Here is a 13,643-nt window from a genome sequence, read left to right as displayed (position 1 = left end):
CATTTGCTGGTTTTTTTTTTTTTTAAACCTTTACCTTCTGTCTTAGAATCAATATTGTGTATGGATTCCAAGGCAGAAGAGCAGGAAGAGCTAGGCGGAGGGGGTCAAGTAACTTGTCTAGAGTCACACAGCTAGGAAGTGTCTGAGGCCAGTTTTGAACCTAAGACTTCCCATCTCTAAGCCTGGCTCTCAATCCACTGAGGTACCCAGCTGCCCCCAATCATCTGCTTTTAAAAAAAACTTGTTGTTGTTAAGTTGTGTCCAACTCTTCATGCCCCCTTTTGGGGTTTTCTTGGTGAATATAATGGTGTGCTTTGTTGTTTCCTTCTCTAGCTCATTTTACAGAGAAGGAAACTGAGGCTTGCAGGGTTAAGTGACAGGGTCACATACCTACTAAGTATCTGAGTTCATTTTCAAACTCAGGAAGACAAATCTTCCTGACTCTCGGCTCTGTACTCTATCTACTGTGCCACCTAGCTGCCCTAAAAATAAACTGCTTATAACAAATACTACATTAAAACTACTCTAATTATGTTGCTTGTATTGATATTTATGTCTGTATAGTGCTTTACAGTTTCCAAGGTACTTTTACAATTTATTTGATGCTCATGAGTCTGTTAAATGGGTGAAAGTATTGATTTTTGAATTTTTAAAAATTCTGAACTTAAATACCAAACACAATGAGTATATACATACTAGGAAAAAAAGAGGGCTGTACATGAAAATAAATGTTTTATATATAGCTTGCTTTTCTTTTAAAATATATAACAGATTCAACTTGTAACTTTCTTTTTTTTAATTTAAAACCTTACCTTCTGTTTTAGAATCAATACTGTGTATTGGTTCTAAGGCAGAAGAGCAGGAAGGGCTGGGCAATGGAGGTTAAGTGACTTGCCCAAGATCTCATAGCTAGGAAGTATCTGAGGCCAGAACCCAGGACCTCCATCTCTAGACTATCTCTAGACTTGACTCTCAATCCACTGAGCCACCCAGCTCCCTCTATCATGTAACTTTCAAAGCTGTCCTGCTTTTATGTAATTCTTTTTGACTTTTATCTCTTCCCTTTTGTGCATTAGAAAGTTGTTTCAAGGACCATCTTTTTTCCCCCTGTTTTCTTTTTGGCCACTATTCCTATGCCCAACCCTCCCTTCCCTGCCAAAATAGGGAAGAAATACATTTGTCATTAGTATGCATAACCAAATGAAACAAATTCACATGCTCCATATGCCAAAGATGCATCTGTATCTTGAGGCCATCATCACTCTCTCAAGAGATAGGTAGCATGCTTAATCATTAGACCCTTAGAGTCTTGATAAGTTAGTGCACTGTGATAGCTCTATTTTACAAATGAGGAAGAGGCTCAGAGGAAATGCAGGGCTTGACCAAGGTTGACTGATGATTGGACACAATTTTGGGGCCTCCTGGTTCAGTCTCACTTTCATTGATTGTAATTTCTGCAACCTACATTGTATAAGTCAAGTAGGGTGTTGTGGAGCACTTAGAGCTTGGTTAGACATTGACACAGTCAAGGTCATCCACTGCATCCTGAGCTATCACCAGACCAGTCTTGCCACTGGACTTTGATACCTCTGGAAGAGAGTGAGGCCAAGGACTTTGTACAATTCTGTATCACTTAAATCCAGTTTATGTGTAAGTAAAAAGACAACACCCAGTGATGTAAGTCAAAAGCACATCTGAAATAAAAAACCTAGAAGGAAAGCCTCTCACACCTTCCTCCAGTCTTCTCTTTGCTCCCAATGGCAGAACCAGCATTTTAAAGATGTTATTTCAAGATTCTCAGTGTCAAATTTTTGCAAGCCCCAATATTTTCAAGCAACATCATACCATAAAAATAACATGCTATCTTAAGGAATAAGTACAAATCAATTCTTTACAGCACAAAAAACAGTAAAGAGCTAAACAAAGTACACGTTCTCTTCCTCAATTTAAGCAAAGGATGTTCACTTCTCCTGCCTAACTCCCCCTTTAAAAAAACAAGAGTAACAACAAAACCCAATCTTCCACACTACAACAGGTAGAACCAAAAGCAAATACCATACTAAGCTACAAGCCTTTCTCTATTCCTGCTTTAACTATTTGGAGGAACACAATCATTGTCATGTGCAAAACAAATGACAAATGATTAAGACAGGCTAGTAATGAAGGAGGGAAAGGAAAAGATGTATTTACTTATCATGATTTGAGGCTCTTATCTCCTATAACAGTGTTCAGAAGCCCAAAAGCCCTTATCATTTAGAAGTTGATAACGAATCTAGCTTTCTGATTGAGAGGCAGGAATGTTGGCTTCTGCTACCAGATATTGCCCCAAACATGGAGCACAGGCAAATTTTTTCCATCTGTTTTGCAAAATAGTATTCTTTTACAAAATTATTTTCATTAATACTATATGATAATATAAATAGTAAAATAAAATTTAAGCCTTTGCTATGTATCACTCTTCCACCTATGAGCCAATACACAGAAGGTAAGGGTTTAAAAAAAATAAAAAAAAAATACGTATAGTCAAGCAAAACAAATGTCCACATTGGCTATGTACAAATATGTATGTACTGACAAATACTCATTGTCAAGCAAAAAATACTTTGGTCATGTCAAAAAATGTGTGTCTGATTCTGACTCTTGAACTCCTCACCTCTCTTTTAAGAGGAGGATGATATCCTTCATCCTTTGACCCCTGGAATAGACTGATAAGTGTTCTTAAGTTTTTAAAAGTTGATTATCTTTTTTAGAGTTGTTGTCTGTGTACAGATTATTCTCTGGGTTTCTCTCACTTCACTGCATCACTTCATACACATCTTTGTAGGTTTCTCTGAAATGTCCCCTTTTGTAATTTCTTATAGCACAGTATTAGTTCATTATATTCACATATCATAATGATTCAGCCATTCCATTAATAGGCACTTCATTAGTGTCTAGTTCTTTGACACCACAAAAAAGAGCTGTTATAAACATAAAAAAATCAATTCTTCAGGGTTGAATTAGAGATCCTTATACAATCTGGCTTCAACCTACCATTCCAGATTTAATACTAATCCCCTTCATATATTTCTGTGTTGCAATCAAACTGGACTATTCCCAATGTTATCCTACTTGTCGTTTTTTAACCTCATTTACTTTACACATGTGATATTTCCCTATGTTCAATGATGAACGAGATTTTCACTGTCATGTTTCCTTTTTATTCTGTTTTCTGAAATTATAATTGTTCGATTTTTTCAGTAGGGTCTAACTCTTCATGAGTTCATCTGGGGTTTTCTTGGCAAAGTTACAAGAATAGTTTGCCATTCCCTTCTTCAATTCATTTTACAGATGGGGAACCTGAGGCAAACAGGGTTAAATGACTTGCCCAGGGTCACATAACTAATAGGTAATTGAGGTTAGATTTGAACTCAGAAATTCCTGACCCCAGGGCTGGAATTCTATCCCCAAGTGTACCAACTATATGCCAGGAATTTTGCTAAAATGGTATTGGACTTATGATTTCAATAGTAAAGGAAATTCTGGGTAAGGGGACCTTCTTTGCAATTTAAACTATTAGAACATTCCTTGGAGCAACAGATCTCAAAGTGTGGTCCAGGTAATTCTGGAGTACCTAAGATCTTTATGTGGAGAGGTTCTCAAGGTCAAAATGATTTTCATAATACTAAGATGTTTTCATTTTTCAAAAGGCAAATACTAATAGATACAAGTCACATAAACAAAAACTCTTTAGGGGAAGGTCCTTAATCATTTTTAAGAGTATAAAGGGATCTGAAGACAAAAAAGTTTGAGAATAGAATAGACCAAGAGCATTGAATGTTACAGATTAAGTCTGGGTATTTCTGGCTTTGAAGCCATGCTTTCTTTCTGGAATATTTTTTTCTGAGTATACAAAGACAAAATGGAAATATTCCCTGCTCTCAAGCTTACATTCTAACCAGGAAGACCAGATATACCAGTGGTTCCCAAACCTTTTTGGCCTACCGCCCCCTTTCCAGAAAAAATATTACTTAGCGCCCCTGGAAATTATGAAACTATTTATTGAACTCCAAATAGAATGTAATACCAAAAAAGTGTGGCCATCACTGCTTTCCTGGATCACTGCAGCACCCACCAGGGGGCGGTGGCTCCCACTTTGGGAATCACTGAGATATACTATCATGTATATATAGATATATTGTGTGTGTGTGTGTGTGTGTGTGTGTGTGTGTGTGTGTACACACACATTTGAATTTGGGCATATGTGATTGGCAATAAAAAAAATAAAGGCAGAAAAATACATAAAATAAAAAAATTAATTGTAATATAAATTGGAGTCATTTTAAGTGGCATAAATTGTAGCAGTTCTCCCTCTCACAATCATTCTCACTCTGACAAGCATTAGTGTGAATCATTACATTGTTTTGTGCCAAACATTAGCTCCTCCATCAGTCTTTGTGAGTTCTCATTGATACGGGAAGTTATTGCTAGTAATAAGTCCTGTCCAAGTCATAGCAGTGCTTCCCTTTGTTTCATTAATACTATTTAGTTAATGATTGCCCCAAAGTATAAGAGTAGTGATGCTGGTAGCTCTGCTAAGTCCAAGAAAAGTCATAAAGTATCTAGGGATGTCATATAAGAAATACTTATTTAGGGGCAGCTAGGTAGCATAGCAGACAGAGGGTCAGGCCTGGAGGAAGGAGGATCTGGATTCAAATCTGGCCTAGCTGTGTGGCCCTGGGCAAGTCACTTAACTCCTGTTTGCCTAGTCCTTATTCTTTTGTATTTAAGAGTTTTTACTAGGGCAGAAGGTAAGAATTCAGAAAACAAAGATATACTTATTAAATAATGGGGTTCACTATTATATGTAATTTTCCACTTATGCAAAGGGTCACATAAAACAAGGTCCTACTATACAAGACACATACAAAGTAGATACAGGGAAACTTTAGAAGAGAAGCCACTAGTAGTTGGGGGACTGAGAGGGTCCTCTTGTAGAAGACATGGCACTTGAAATTTAAGGAAACCAGAGATTACAAGAAGAGAAAGAAAAAGAGGAGGAAGAGGAGGAGGAGGAGGAGAGAGGGAGGGAGGGAGAGAGAGAGAGAGAGAATGAGAATGGCCATCAGGGAATATATAAGCACATATCATTCTGCCAATGTGTTAGTACTATTTCACTTTTAACAAGGGCAGAAAACAAAATGACATATCCAAAGCACAATTTTGGCCAAATTACTTTTCTTGCTTTGGTGAATGAATGACTTTGGGATATTTCAGGAGATAAGAGAGTTAGCTACTATTCATTTTCATTCTGATGATCTAAAATATAAAGAATGTGGAAGTCAATATAAGTTATATTGTTGGAATTTAATTTTGTCATGGGAATCCACATTTAGAAAGTGTGTTATGATGTGTGTTGTGCAATAGAATAACAGACTGGGTCTATTAAAGGAGAAGTTTATTCAGGTTTATCTTTCAGTACATAGAGAACCAAGAGGAAGAGAACACATACATATTTCAAAGAGCTCTGGTTTTTTTTTTGTTTTTTTTTTTTAAATTATCTCTTTGTAGGTTCTGGTTTTAGAATGTGAAGACAGTTTCTTTTAACTTTTCATCTTAACAATACTCTCCACTAACCCAGAAATGTTTTAGATGGAAGGAAGGTTAACATATAGTATCCTCCTTTAGGAAATGTGTCATTTGGTCTAGTTAGAAGCATAGGTCAGTAGAATTCCAGTCGAACTTAGAGATCATTTGGTCCAATCTCCTCATTGGAGATTGAAGACTGAGAGACCCAGAGAGGGCAGATGATGCAGCTGGAAGAACTAGAAAAAAAAATAGCTGGAACTTACATAGTGATTTAAGGTTTACAAAGTACTTAGTACAAATAAAATATCTTGTTTGGGTCCTACAACAACTCTATGAGGTAGGTGCTATTATTTTTTTCCCTTATTTCCATTTTACAGATGAAGAAGCTAGAATCATGGGTTAAGTAACTTTCCCTGAGTCACACAGCTAGTGGACTCCTTGAGTTACGTCTTTCTAACTTGAAGTCGCAGAATCATACATTTAGAGCTTCAAAGGGACTGAGGAGTCATCTAGTCCAATGTCTTCATTTTATAGATGAGGAAACTGAGACCTAGAGAAATTCAGTGACTTGCCCAACATCACACATGTTCACAGTGGAAGGGCTGGGATTCTCACTGAGGAATTCCATATCTATTACCCTTTCACTGACTTCACTCTATCTCTTATAAACAAGGTACCTCTTAGGTCTCTTGACTTCTCAGTCCAGGGTTCTTTCCATTATGCCACACTGTGGGAAACAAGAGGCAACCAACCCTTTGAACAGATACAGTGGGTTCTAATCTTGACTTTGCTACTGGCCAACTCTAGATCTCATTTTCTCATCTTTAAGAACAATGAGTCCGATGAAAGGATAATCTTACATCCCTGCTAGCATTAACAATCTCTTATTCTATAAGACAAAGTGCTCCCATAGTACTTGAGCTCAAACAAAATGATCAGAATGGAGTAGCCAAGAGAGAGCTGACCTCAAAATTCTAAACTGAGGCTCAAATCTTGCCTCTGATACATACTGGCTGTTTGAACCTGGGCAAGACTCCAGTGCAGAGAAGGGTCTAACCTTCATTGACCGAGGAATTTCCTCATCAGCCAATGAAATCATGAAATCACATTTATTCAGAGTAACAAAATGGAGGGTGGGAGGGTGAGTTTACCAGTAGTTTCCCTCCTCATATTCTTTAACACAGAGTTTGTAATTTGTAATATGGTGAGTAGATACAAGTGTCTGCATGTGTGTGTATATCATAGAGGTTAATTCTGATACTATTGTCTAAAAATATTAACATTTTATATAATAGAAGTATATCTATATTAGAAAATGTTACTATTCTGCATCATAGCTATTTAGAGATCAAATTGGAACATATTTTAAAAGGATTGCTTCAGCCTAAACTTTCTAACATGTACACAGACAAATAGACTCTATTTCCACTTGAAAATGGAGATATAATATATTAGTCCAAATACATTTCCCCCTGATATGTGTCATACAAAACATGGATGCAAAACCTATACTTGCATTGAAATAGGCTTTGTCAAACTCACTCTTTAGTTCTCCTTCCATGCTATGAGGTAGGGAATTGAGTGCACGTTTGTCAATGACCTGACTTTGAGTGGTTGTGCCACATAAATGTTTTTCAGTGTAAACCTATGCACTTTTGCCCAAGATTTCACTTTATACTGCAGTTTACATTCATAGTGTATAAGTGGAAATTGTATATCCTTTGGACTTTATCTCCCCAAATTCTCCCCTCGTCCCAAGGTTCCTTTTCTCCGTTTGCTTACCTGCGCCCTTACGTTACTATATTTAAATTTTGGGTAAGCACTCCCTGTTTTCCCTAGTTTTCTAGTTAATCTTTATAAATCTTTATAAATATTATACTTTGGAGATACTGAATATTAATTTTAAAATCTACAATAGACAGTTGACAATGGGACCAAATACCATATCTAAGTCTTTTCCCAACAAGCTCACATGAAAAATATTCTCAATCATTTCTGGGGTTGAAACATGATAGGTCAGATTTCACTACTGCCAAAATCACAGAAACGGTGAGGAATGGTATCTTGTTTAATAACTTTCTTTTCTTTTTTTTTTTTAAACCCTTTCCTCCTGTCTTAGAATCAATATTAAGTATTGGTTCCAAGACAGAAGAGCAGTAAGGGCTAGGGAACTGGGGTTAAGTGACTTGTCCAGGGCCACACAGTTAACACATATCTGGAGTCAGATTTGAACCCAGGTCTTCCCAACTCCAGGTCTGGCGCTTTATCCACTGAGGCACCTAAATGCAACTCTACTCCCATAACTTTCTCTTAGCAGTGAAGACACTCATCTCTCTAGAAGGCCACAGATTTTTAACCCAATACTGAAAATTAAGTTGCAATTCTATTTTATTTGTTAGCTTTTTTGTTTGGGGGCACATATTAACCAGAGGGAACTCAGAATTTATAGCTGGCCAGTGGGGCAAGAAACCTGGATTCAGGGTCTGAGTTTATAAAATACTATGTATTATACTATTGTATTGTAAGAAGTGACAATACAATGATCAATACAATGATCCACAATTCCAAAGGATTCATAATGAAAAATACTATCCAATTCCAGAGAGATGTGATGAGCTCTTGGTAGATTGCAGCAAAAATTTTTAAGTGTTCTTTATTTTTCTTGCCTTTAAGAAAAATTGCAACATGGCTAATATGGAAATATTTTACATAACTTCACAAATGTAATGGGAACCACATTGCTTTTCTTCTCAATGGGTGGAGGAGGGCCTAGAGGGGGAGAACATGGAACTGAAAAAAAAAATCATACCGTATATTACCATGAATTTCAAGGCATCTTCAAAACTTCAGAACAAATGTTTTGAAGAAATTTTTCAAAAGTGTGACATCCTTATGCAAACTGATAGTCCCTTAAGGCACACAATCTAATCCAGAGAGTTAATTTTTTGTATTTTGCTGATTTCCACTTAATATTTCATTTTTTGAAAGAGGTATAAAATATCTTTTTTTTGGTGATGGTAACATTGTCATTGCAACCTACTGACATGGTTCCTAGGAAACAAATCTGCAAGTGAGAAAAGGATTCAAAAGAAATGTGATTTGAGCAAAATGTTAAGCTGTGGGAGAGATGAGAATGTTATTTGTTAGTAGCTAATAGCAGGTAAGGGCTACCAAATGGTACAGTGGGTAGTGTGCTGGACCTGGAGTCTGGAAGACTCATCTTCCTGCGTTCAAATCTGGCCTCAGACACCTATTATTATATTATTATTATTATATTATTATTATAGCAGTGTGACCCTGGACAAGTCACTTCACCCTGTTTGCCTCATCTTATCTGTTAAATAAGCTGGAGAAGGAAATGGCAAACCACTCAAGTATCTTTGTCAAGAAAACCCCAAAAGGGTCACAAAGAGTTGATATCTGGGGATTTTAATCCTGATTGCTAAAAAAACGTTTAGGAATAGCATAAACCTAGAGGAGGGAAATCATATTAAATTAGAAAAATTAGAAAACAAAATGAAACAACTGATGAGATGATCTCTCTATTTTCTGGCCATCAATTGGTACTACTAAAGAAAAAAGTAAATGAAAGTTCAGAACAGATATCTGTTTGAAAATGCATCCTCTAAGTAAGATCAGCCTTAATCTATTAACTCTAACAAGATTTAGTTAAATACAGTTATCTTTGGCCCTTATCTTTGATCAAAGTTCTAAGTAAAAATAGCCAGTCACTTCAAAAGACAATATAAAAGAGCCAGGCCTAAAGACAGGAGGTTTTGGATTCAAATTTGTCCACGGACATTTCCTAGCTGTATGATTCTGGGCAAGTCACTTCACCCCAGTTGCCTAGCCCTTACTACTCTTATGGTTTGGAACTAATATTCAGTACTGATTCTAAGACAAGAGATAAGGGTTAAAAAAAAAAGATATCATAATGAATGTCCAAATAGTCAATCCGTAGAGTAATTATTTATTTACAGACAATAAAATTAATGCTTAATATCCTGATAAAAGTTAAGGGTTTAGGTTTAGCCCAAAATTGAGTTATATGAATGAACAATAAACACAAACTTCATTCACTGCTTATAATAGTATTCAATACTGAAGAGATTACAAATACTAATGGAAAAACCCTTTTACTATTATCTAAAATCTGAAGTAAAATTTACTCAGAATTTCTCTTAAGTAGCTTGGACCATGATTAGATTAGAATTTACTCCATGGATTTTATAAGTCCTTCCCAACATTTTGGTCATTAGTATAAACTTTTTTGCTTGCCTCACAAAATATTTTTTTTAAAGTGTCATGGCATTAAGTTGGAGTTGTGCACCTTCTCTTTATTCTGTGATGATAAAGTAGGTAAACATTTCTTCTATGCTATATGCTTTTCTACATAAGCTATTATGCAATTTGTGAATATTTAAAATAAAGGAAAAAGTCCAAGATTAAATATCTCAAGGACTAAATGTGTACTTTCATACTGCCCTAGCATTTCTTCCTTGTAATATTACCACTGCTTCTAGAAGAAATGATTCCGCAAATGCCTCTTTTTATAGAAAATCAGAGATTTTTACGTAAATACAATGTACAATAATATCTAGAGGTATGAAAAAATAGCCCAATTCATGGAGAATAAAAATGATCCCTGATTTAAGTTCTCCTAAATTGCTCTTTTAGTAAAAGAAAAAATATTGATGTGTAAAATTTAAACAAGTTGTTTCTGAATTATAATTCCTATAATAAGTAATGTTAACACAAATTTAATTTTGAGGTTAGGATGTGCTAAATGCCAAAAAGTATCTGAAAATGAGCATTTAGAGGAGAAAGATAATGCTTAGCTGAGGTACTAGCAGTTTAATCAGGGAGCTTCAATGCTTAAATTAAGTCTAAAAATAAGATAAAATACTCTACAGTAAATGTAATTAAGAAACAGAGAAGTCCTTCCAATCCTTTTTGCCTTTAGTCAGCATTAAAACAGAAACACAGTATAGGTCAAAAGCAAACAGAACCTAAATTATTTCCATAATAGTTTATATTTGGGATGACTTTGTAAGGGTTTGGAGGAAACTTGTAGAATTCTCACCAATTATACTGCAAAAGCAAATTGTGTGATTTTAAGACATATTACATCTCCAAAAAACTTAACCTTTGTGAAGAAATAGTTTGTGAATTTTTAGTTACCCTTCCTTAAATCACATTAAGCAGTTCTACTGCATTCTTCTGTCTAACTCCTTTTAAATAACAAATAACCCCCTGTGAAGGGGGGAAAACCCTCCCCCAACTTCCCTTTTCAAAATAAATAAAACTATGATCTAATAAGCTACACCAGCTCATTTTACAAATGTGTACACACACACACACACACACACACACACACACACACACACACACACACGAGTGCATGCACAATATCACTGGAGATCCCAGAAGAGTCATACTTTCTAAGGTTTTTGTAAAAGTATTCCATAAATTATTAATTATGACTTATTAAATAGACATTTACAAAAGAGTTTTACAAAACTTCAGATGTCTTTTAAACTCATGGGTACAGTGGAAACCATTAGATAAGGAATTCACCTTTTATAATTTGGAACAGAAAAAATCTCAAGTTTTTACAAAGCTCCAATCTAGTAATAGAATAAGCCCTAGTACCCCCCAGTTTAGGTCCTTCTTAGGGTTTTATTAAACCCTTCATCATAGGCCTTAAATTCCTACTTGGATTTTCTCTCCATTTGTACTCCTTTTTATTACCTCTAAAATTTATGGAATCCCATTCCAATTATAAGATGTCTTGACCTTTAGCCAACCACTTAATAAGCACTCACCTCAGCTTCTCCTTGTGTAACCCATTTAGTCCAAAACTATCTGGTCGATCTCGTCTCCTCCTGTAAAGGCCTGAATGGGAAAGTTCTTTCAGCTGTAAAGTGGTCATACTTCTCTCCACACATCAATTTTTTAAAAAGGGTTTCTGTCGAGGTAGGTGGCTGCCAAGGTGTCTGGAGAGATGATAAACTGAGCGGTGTGTCTACTGCACACCTGCACTAGTCTGAGTGAAAACCTCAATACTGGCAGCAGTTAAGAGTACAACTTCCTGTTTCTCATATACGTACACACCCTCTGGAGAGAGAGAAAGAAAGCAGTACTTCCCTTATCATTTGAGTCTTGTACCTATGAGGTCTTGTCATTTGCCGAAAAGCAAAACTTTAAAGATGAGAATAAGCCTACCAACTTTTTAATGCCAAGGTTTCCATCATTGGCTGAAGAGCTGGAGTCATGTAATGACCAATTAACTATTGGGAATCTGCCTTTTTCTGCCAGGAAAGCCATCTCAGCACTTTACAAGCAACAGTCCCTTTAAAGATGTGCCTGGTCATTACTGGGTCTTGAGGATTCTTTGCTTAAGTAAGGTCCAGAAGGATGGCAACAAGAAGCAATTCAAAACCAAGCTTCTAATTGACATGAGAGGAAGAGAGGAAGGAAGGATGACAGGAGAAAATGTTTCTCTTTCCCCCAACATTTGTTCCCCAATGAACAACCTCTGGAATTATTTAACTAACTGAAAGCAAGATCATTTTAAAAATCTAATAAAATACTCCCCACACCTGTTTTCTGAGCATGTGCCTAACATCCCACTCTACATTTTCTGCCATCAATTACTCAACAAGTAATTATTAAGGACCCAATATGTGCCAGCCACTGTGCTAGACAATGGGGATCCAAACAAACAAATTAATTATACTCCCTGCTCTCAAGAAGCTTACCTGGGTGACATATGTAAGCTTATGGGACACTCATGCAGGATTTTAAAAAACTGAAGTTTTAAGCTATTAAGACTTAAAAGTGGGGGCAGCTGGGTGGTTCAGTGGATTGAGAGTCAGACCCAGAGATGGGAAGTCCTGGGTTCAAATTTGACCTCAGACACTTCCTGGCTATGTGACCCTGGGCAAGTTACTTAACCCCCATTGGCTAGCCCTTACCTCTCTTCTGCCTTAGAACCAATAAAGAGTATTGATTCTAAGACAGAAGGTAAGGGTTTAAAAAAAAAAAAAAAAGACTTAAAAGTCCTTCACAAATGTACAGAGAGGGTGGCGAGGGAATGAGCTCCTTGGGAGTTTTAATGTAACCAACAGACTAATTCATTAATTTTTTTTAAAGTCTTGAAGTATGGGGGCAGCTGGGTAGCTCAGTGGATTGAGAACTAGACCTAGAGACAGGAGGTCCTAGGTTCCAATCTAGCCTCAGCTGTGTGACCCTGGGCAAGTCACTTAACTCCCATTGCCTACCCCTTACCACTCTTCTGCCTTGGAGCCAATACACTGTATTGACTCCAAGATGGAAGGTAAGGGTTAAAAAAAAAAAATAAAGTCTTGAAGTATAATCAGAGTTTTAAGATACTCAGTAAAAGTATATAAAGTATAGAACAAAAACAAGGTAATGATTGCCAGAGGATATCAGCAGTTAGAGAGAGGTGTTTAAGAATTACCAGCAAGAAAGTAAGGGAATCTCTGAGCTGAAAAACTAGTGTAAAGAAACACTAGAATTTGGTGTTTTTTTTGCTGTTATTCTGAACCTGTGGTTCTAAGCATGTAGACAAACCCTTTTCACCTCTGTAGATTTGCAGCCCCTCCCTTATACACAGCTGCCTGAGGACAAGGAGAAATTCCAGTCTACATCTCCATCTTGCAGATTTCTTTATCTGACTTTGCTTTATCCATATCGCTTTATCTAGTACTCCAAGTTGCCCCTCTACTAGAATTAATGTTTCTATCTATACATAATTACGTATGTATAGATACACACATCTCTCACACAAAACAGACATTGTATACATTATATACACACGTGTATATATGTATATATAACACACACATATACTGAGATTACATTATATTATATATCTTACATATATTATGTAGAATACCGCTCTATTGGAGGTCCAGTAGACATCTTAAACTAAACATGTCCCAAACTGAACTTCAAAAAGAAGAGGAAGATCTTTTGGATAGTTTCTATGATGCATATATTTGTTTTGCTTGACTAAATACATTTGTAATGGTTTTCTTTTTATTCACAAT

General features: G+C 36.2%; 1 protein-coding gene across 1 annotated transcript in view; it reads right to left on the bottom strand.

Annotated features, from left to right (window-relative positions):
- Positions 1-11,500, bottom strand: part of LIMS1 (LIM zinc finger domain containing 1) — a 68,687-nt gene extending 57,187 nt beyond the window's left edge. The window contains exon 1 of the mRNA XM_044670491.1: positions 11,394-11,500. Coding sequence (XP_044526426.1) covers positions 11,394-11,500 — 107 coding nt within the window. The remainder of the gene's footprint in view (positions 1-11,393) is intronic.
- Between the last annotated feature and the right edge of the window lie 2,143 nt (positions 11,501-13,643).

Source organism: Gracilinanus agilis, chromosome 3 (genome assembly GCF_016433145.1).
Source record: "Gracilinanus agilis isolate LMUSP501 chromosome 3, AgileGrace, whole genome shotgun sequence".
In the NCBI taxonomy this organism is placed as follows: domain Eukaryota; kingdom Metazoa; phylum Chordata; class Mammalia; order Didelphimorphia; family Didelphidae; genus Gracilinanus; species Gracilinanus agilis.
This window is presented reverse-complemented; position numbering and strand designations above follow the sequence as displayed.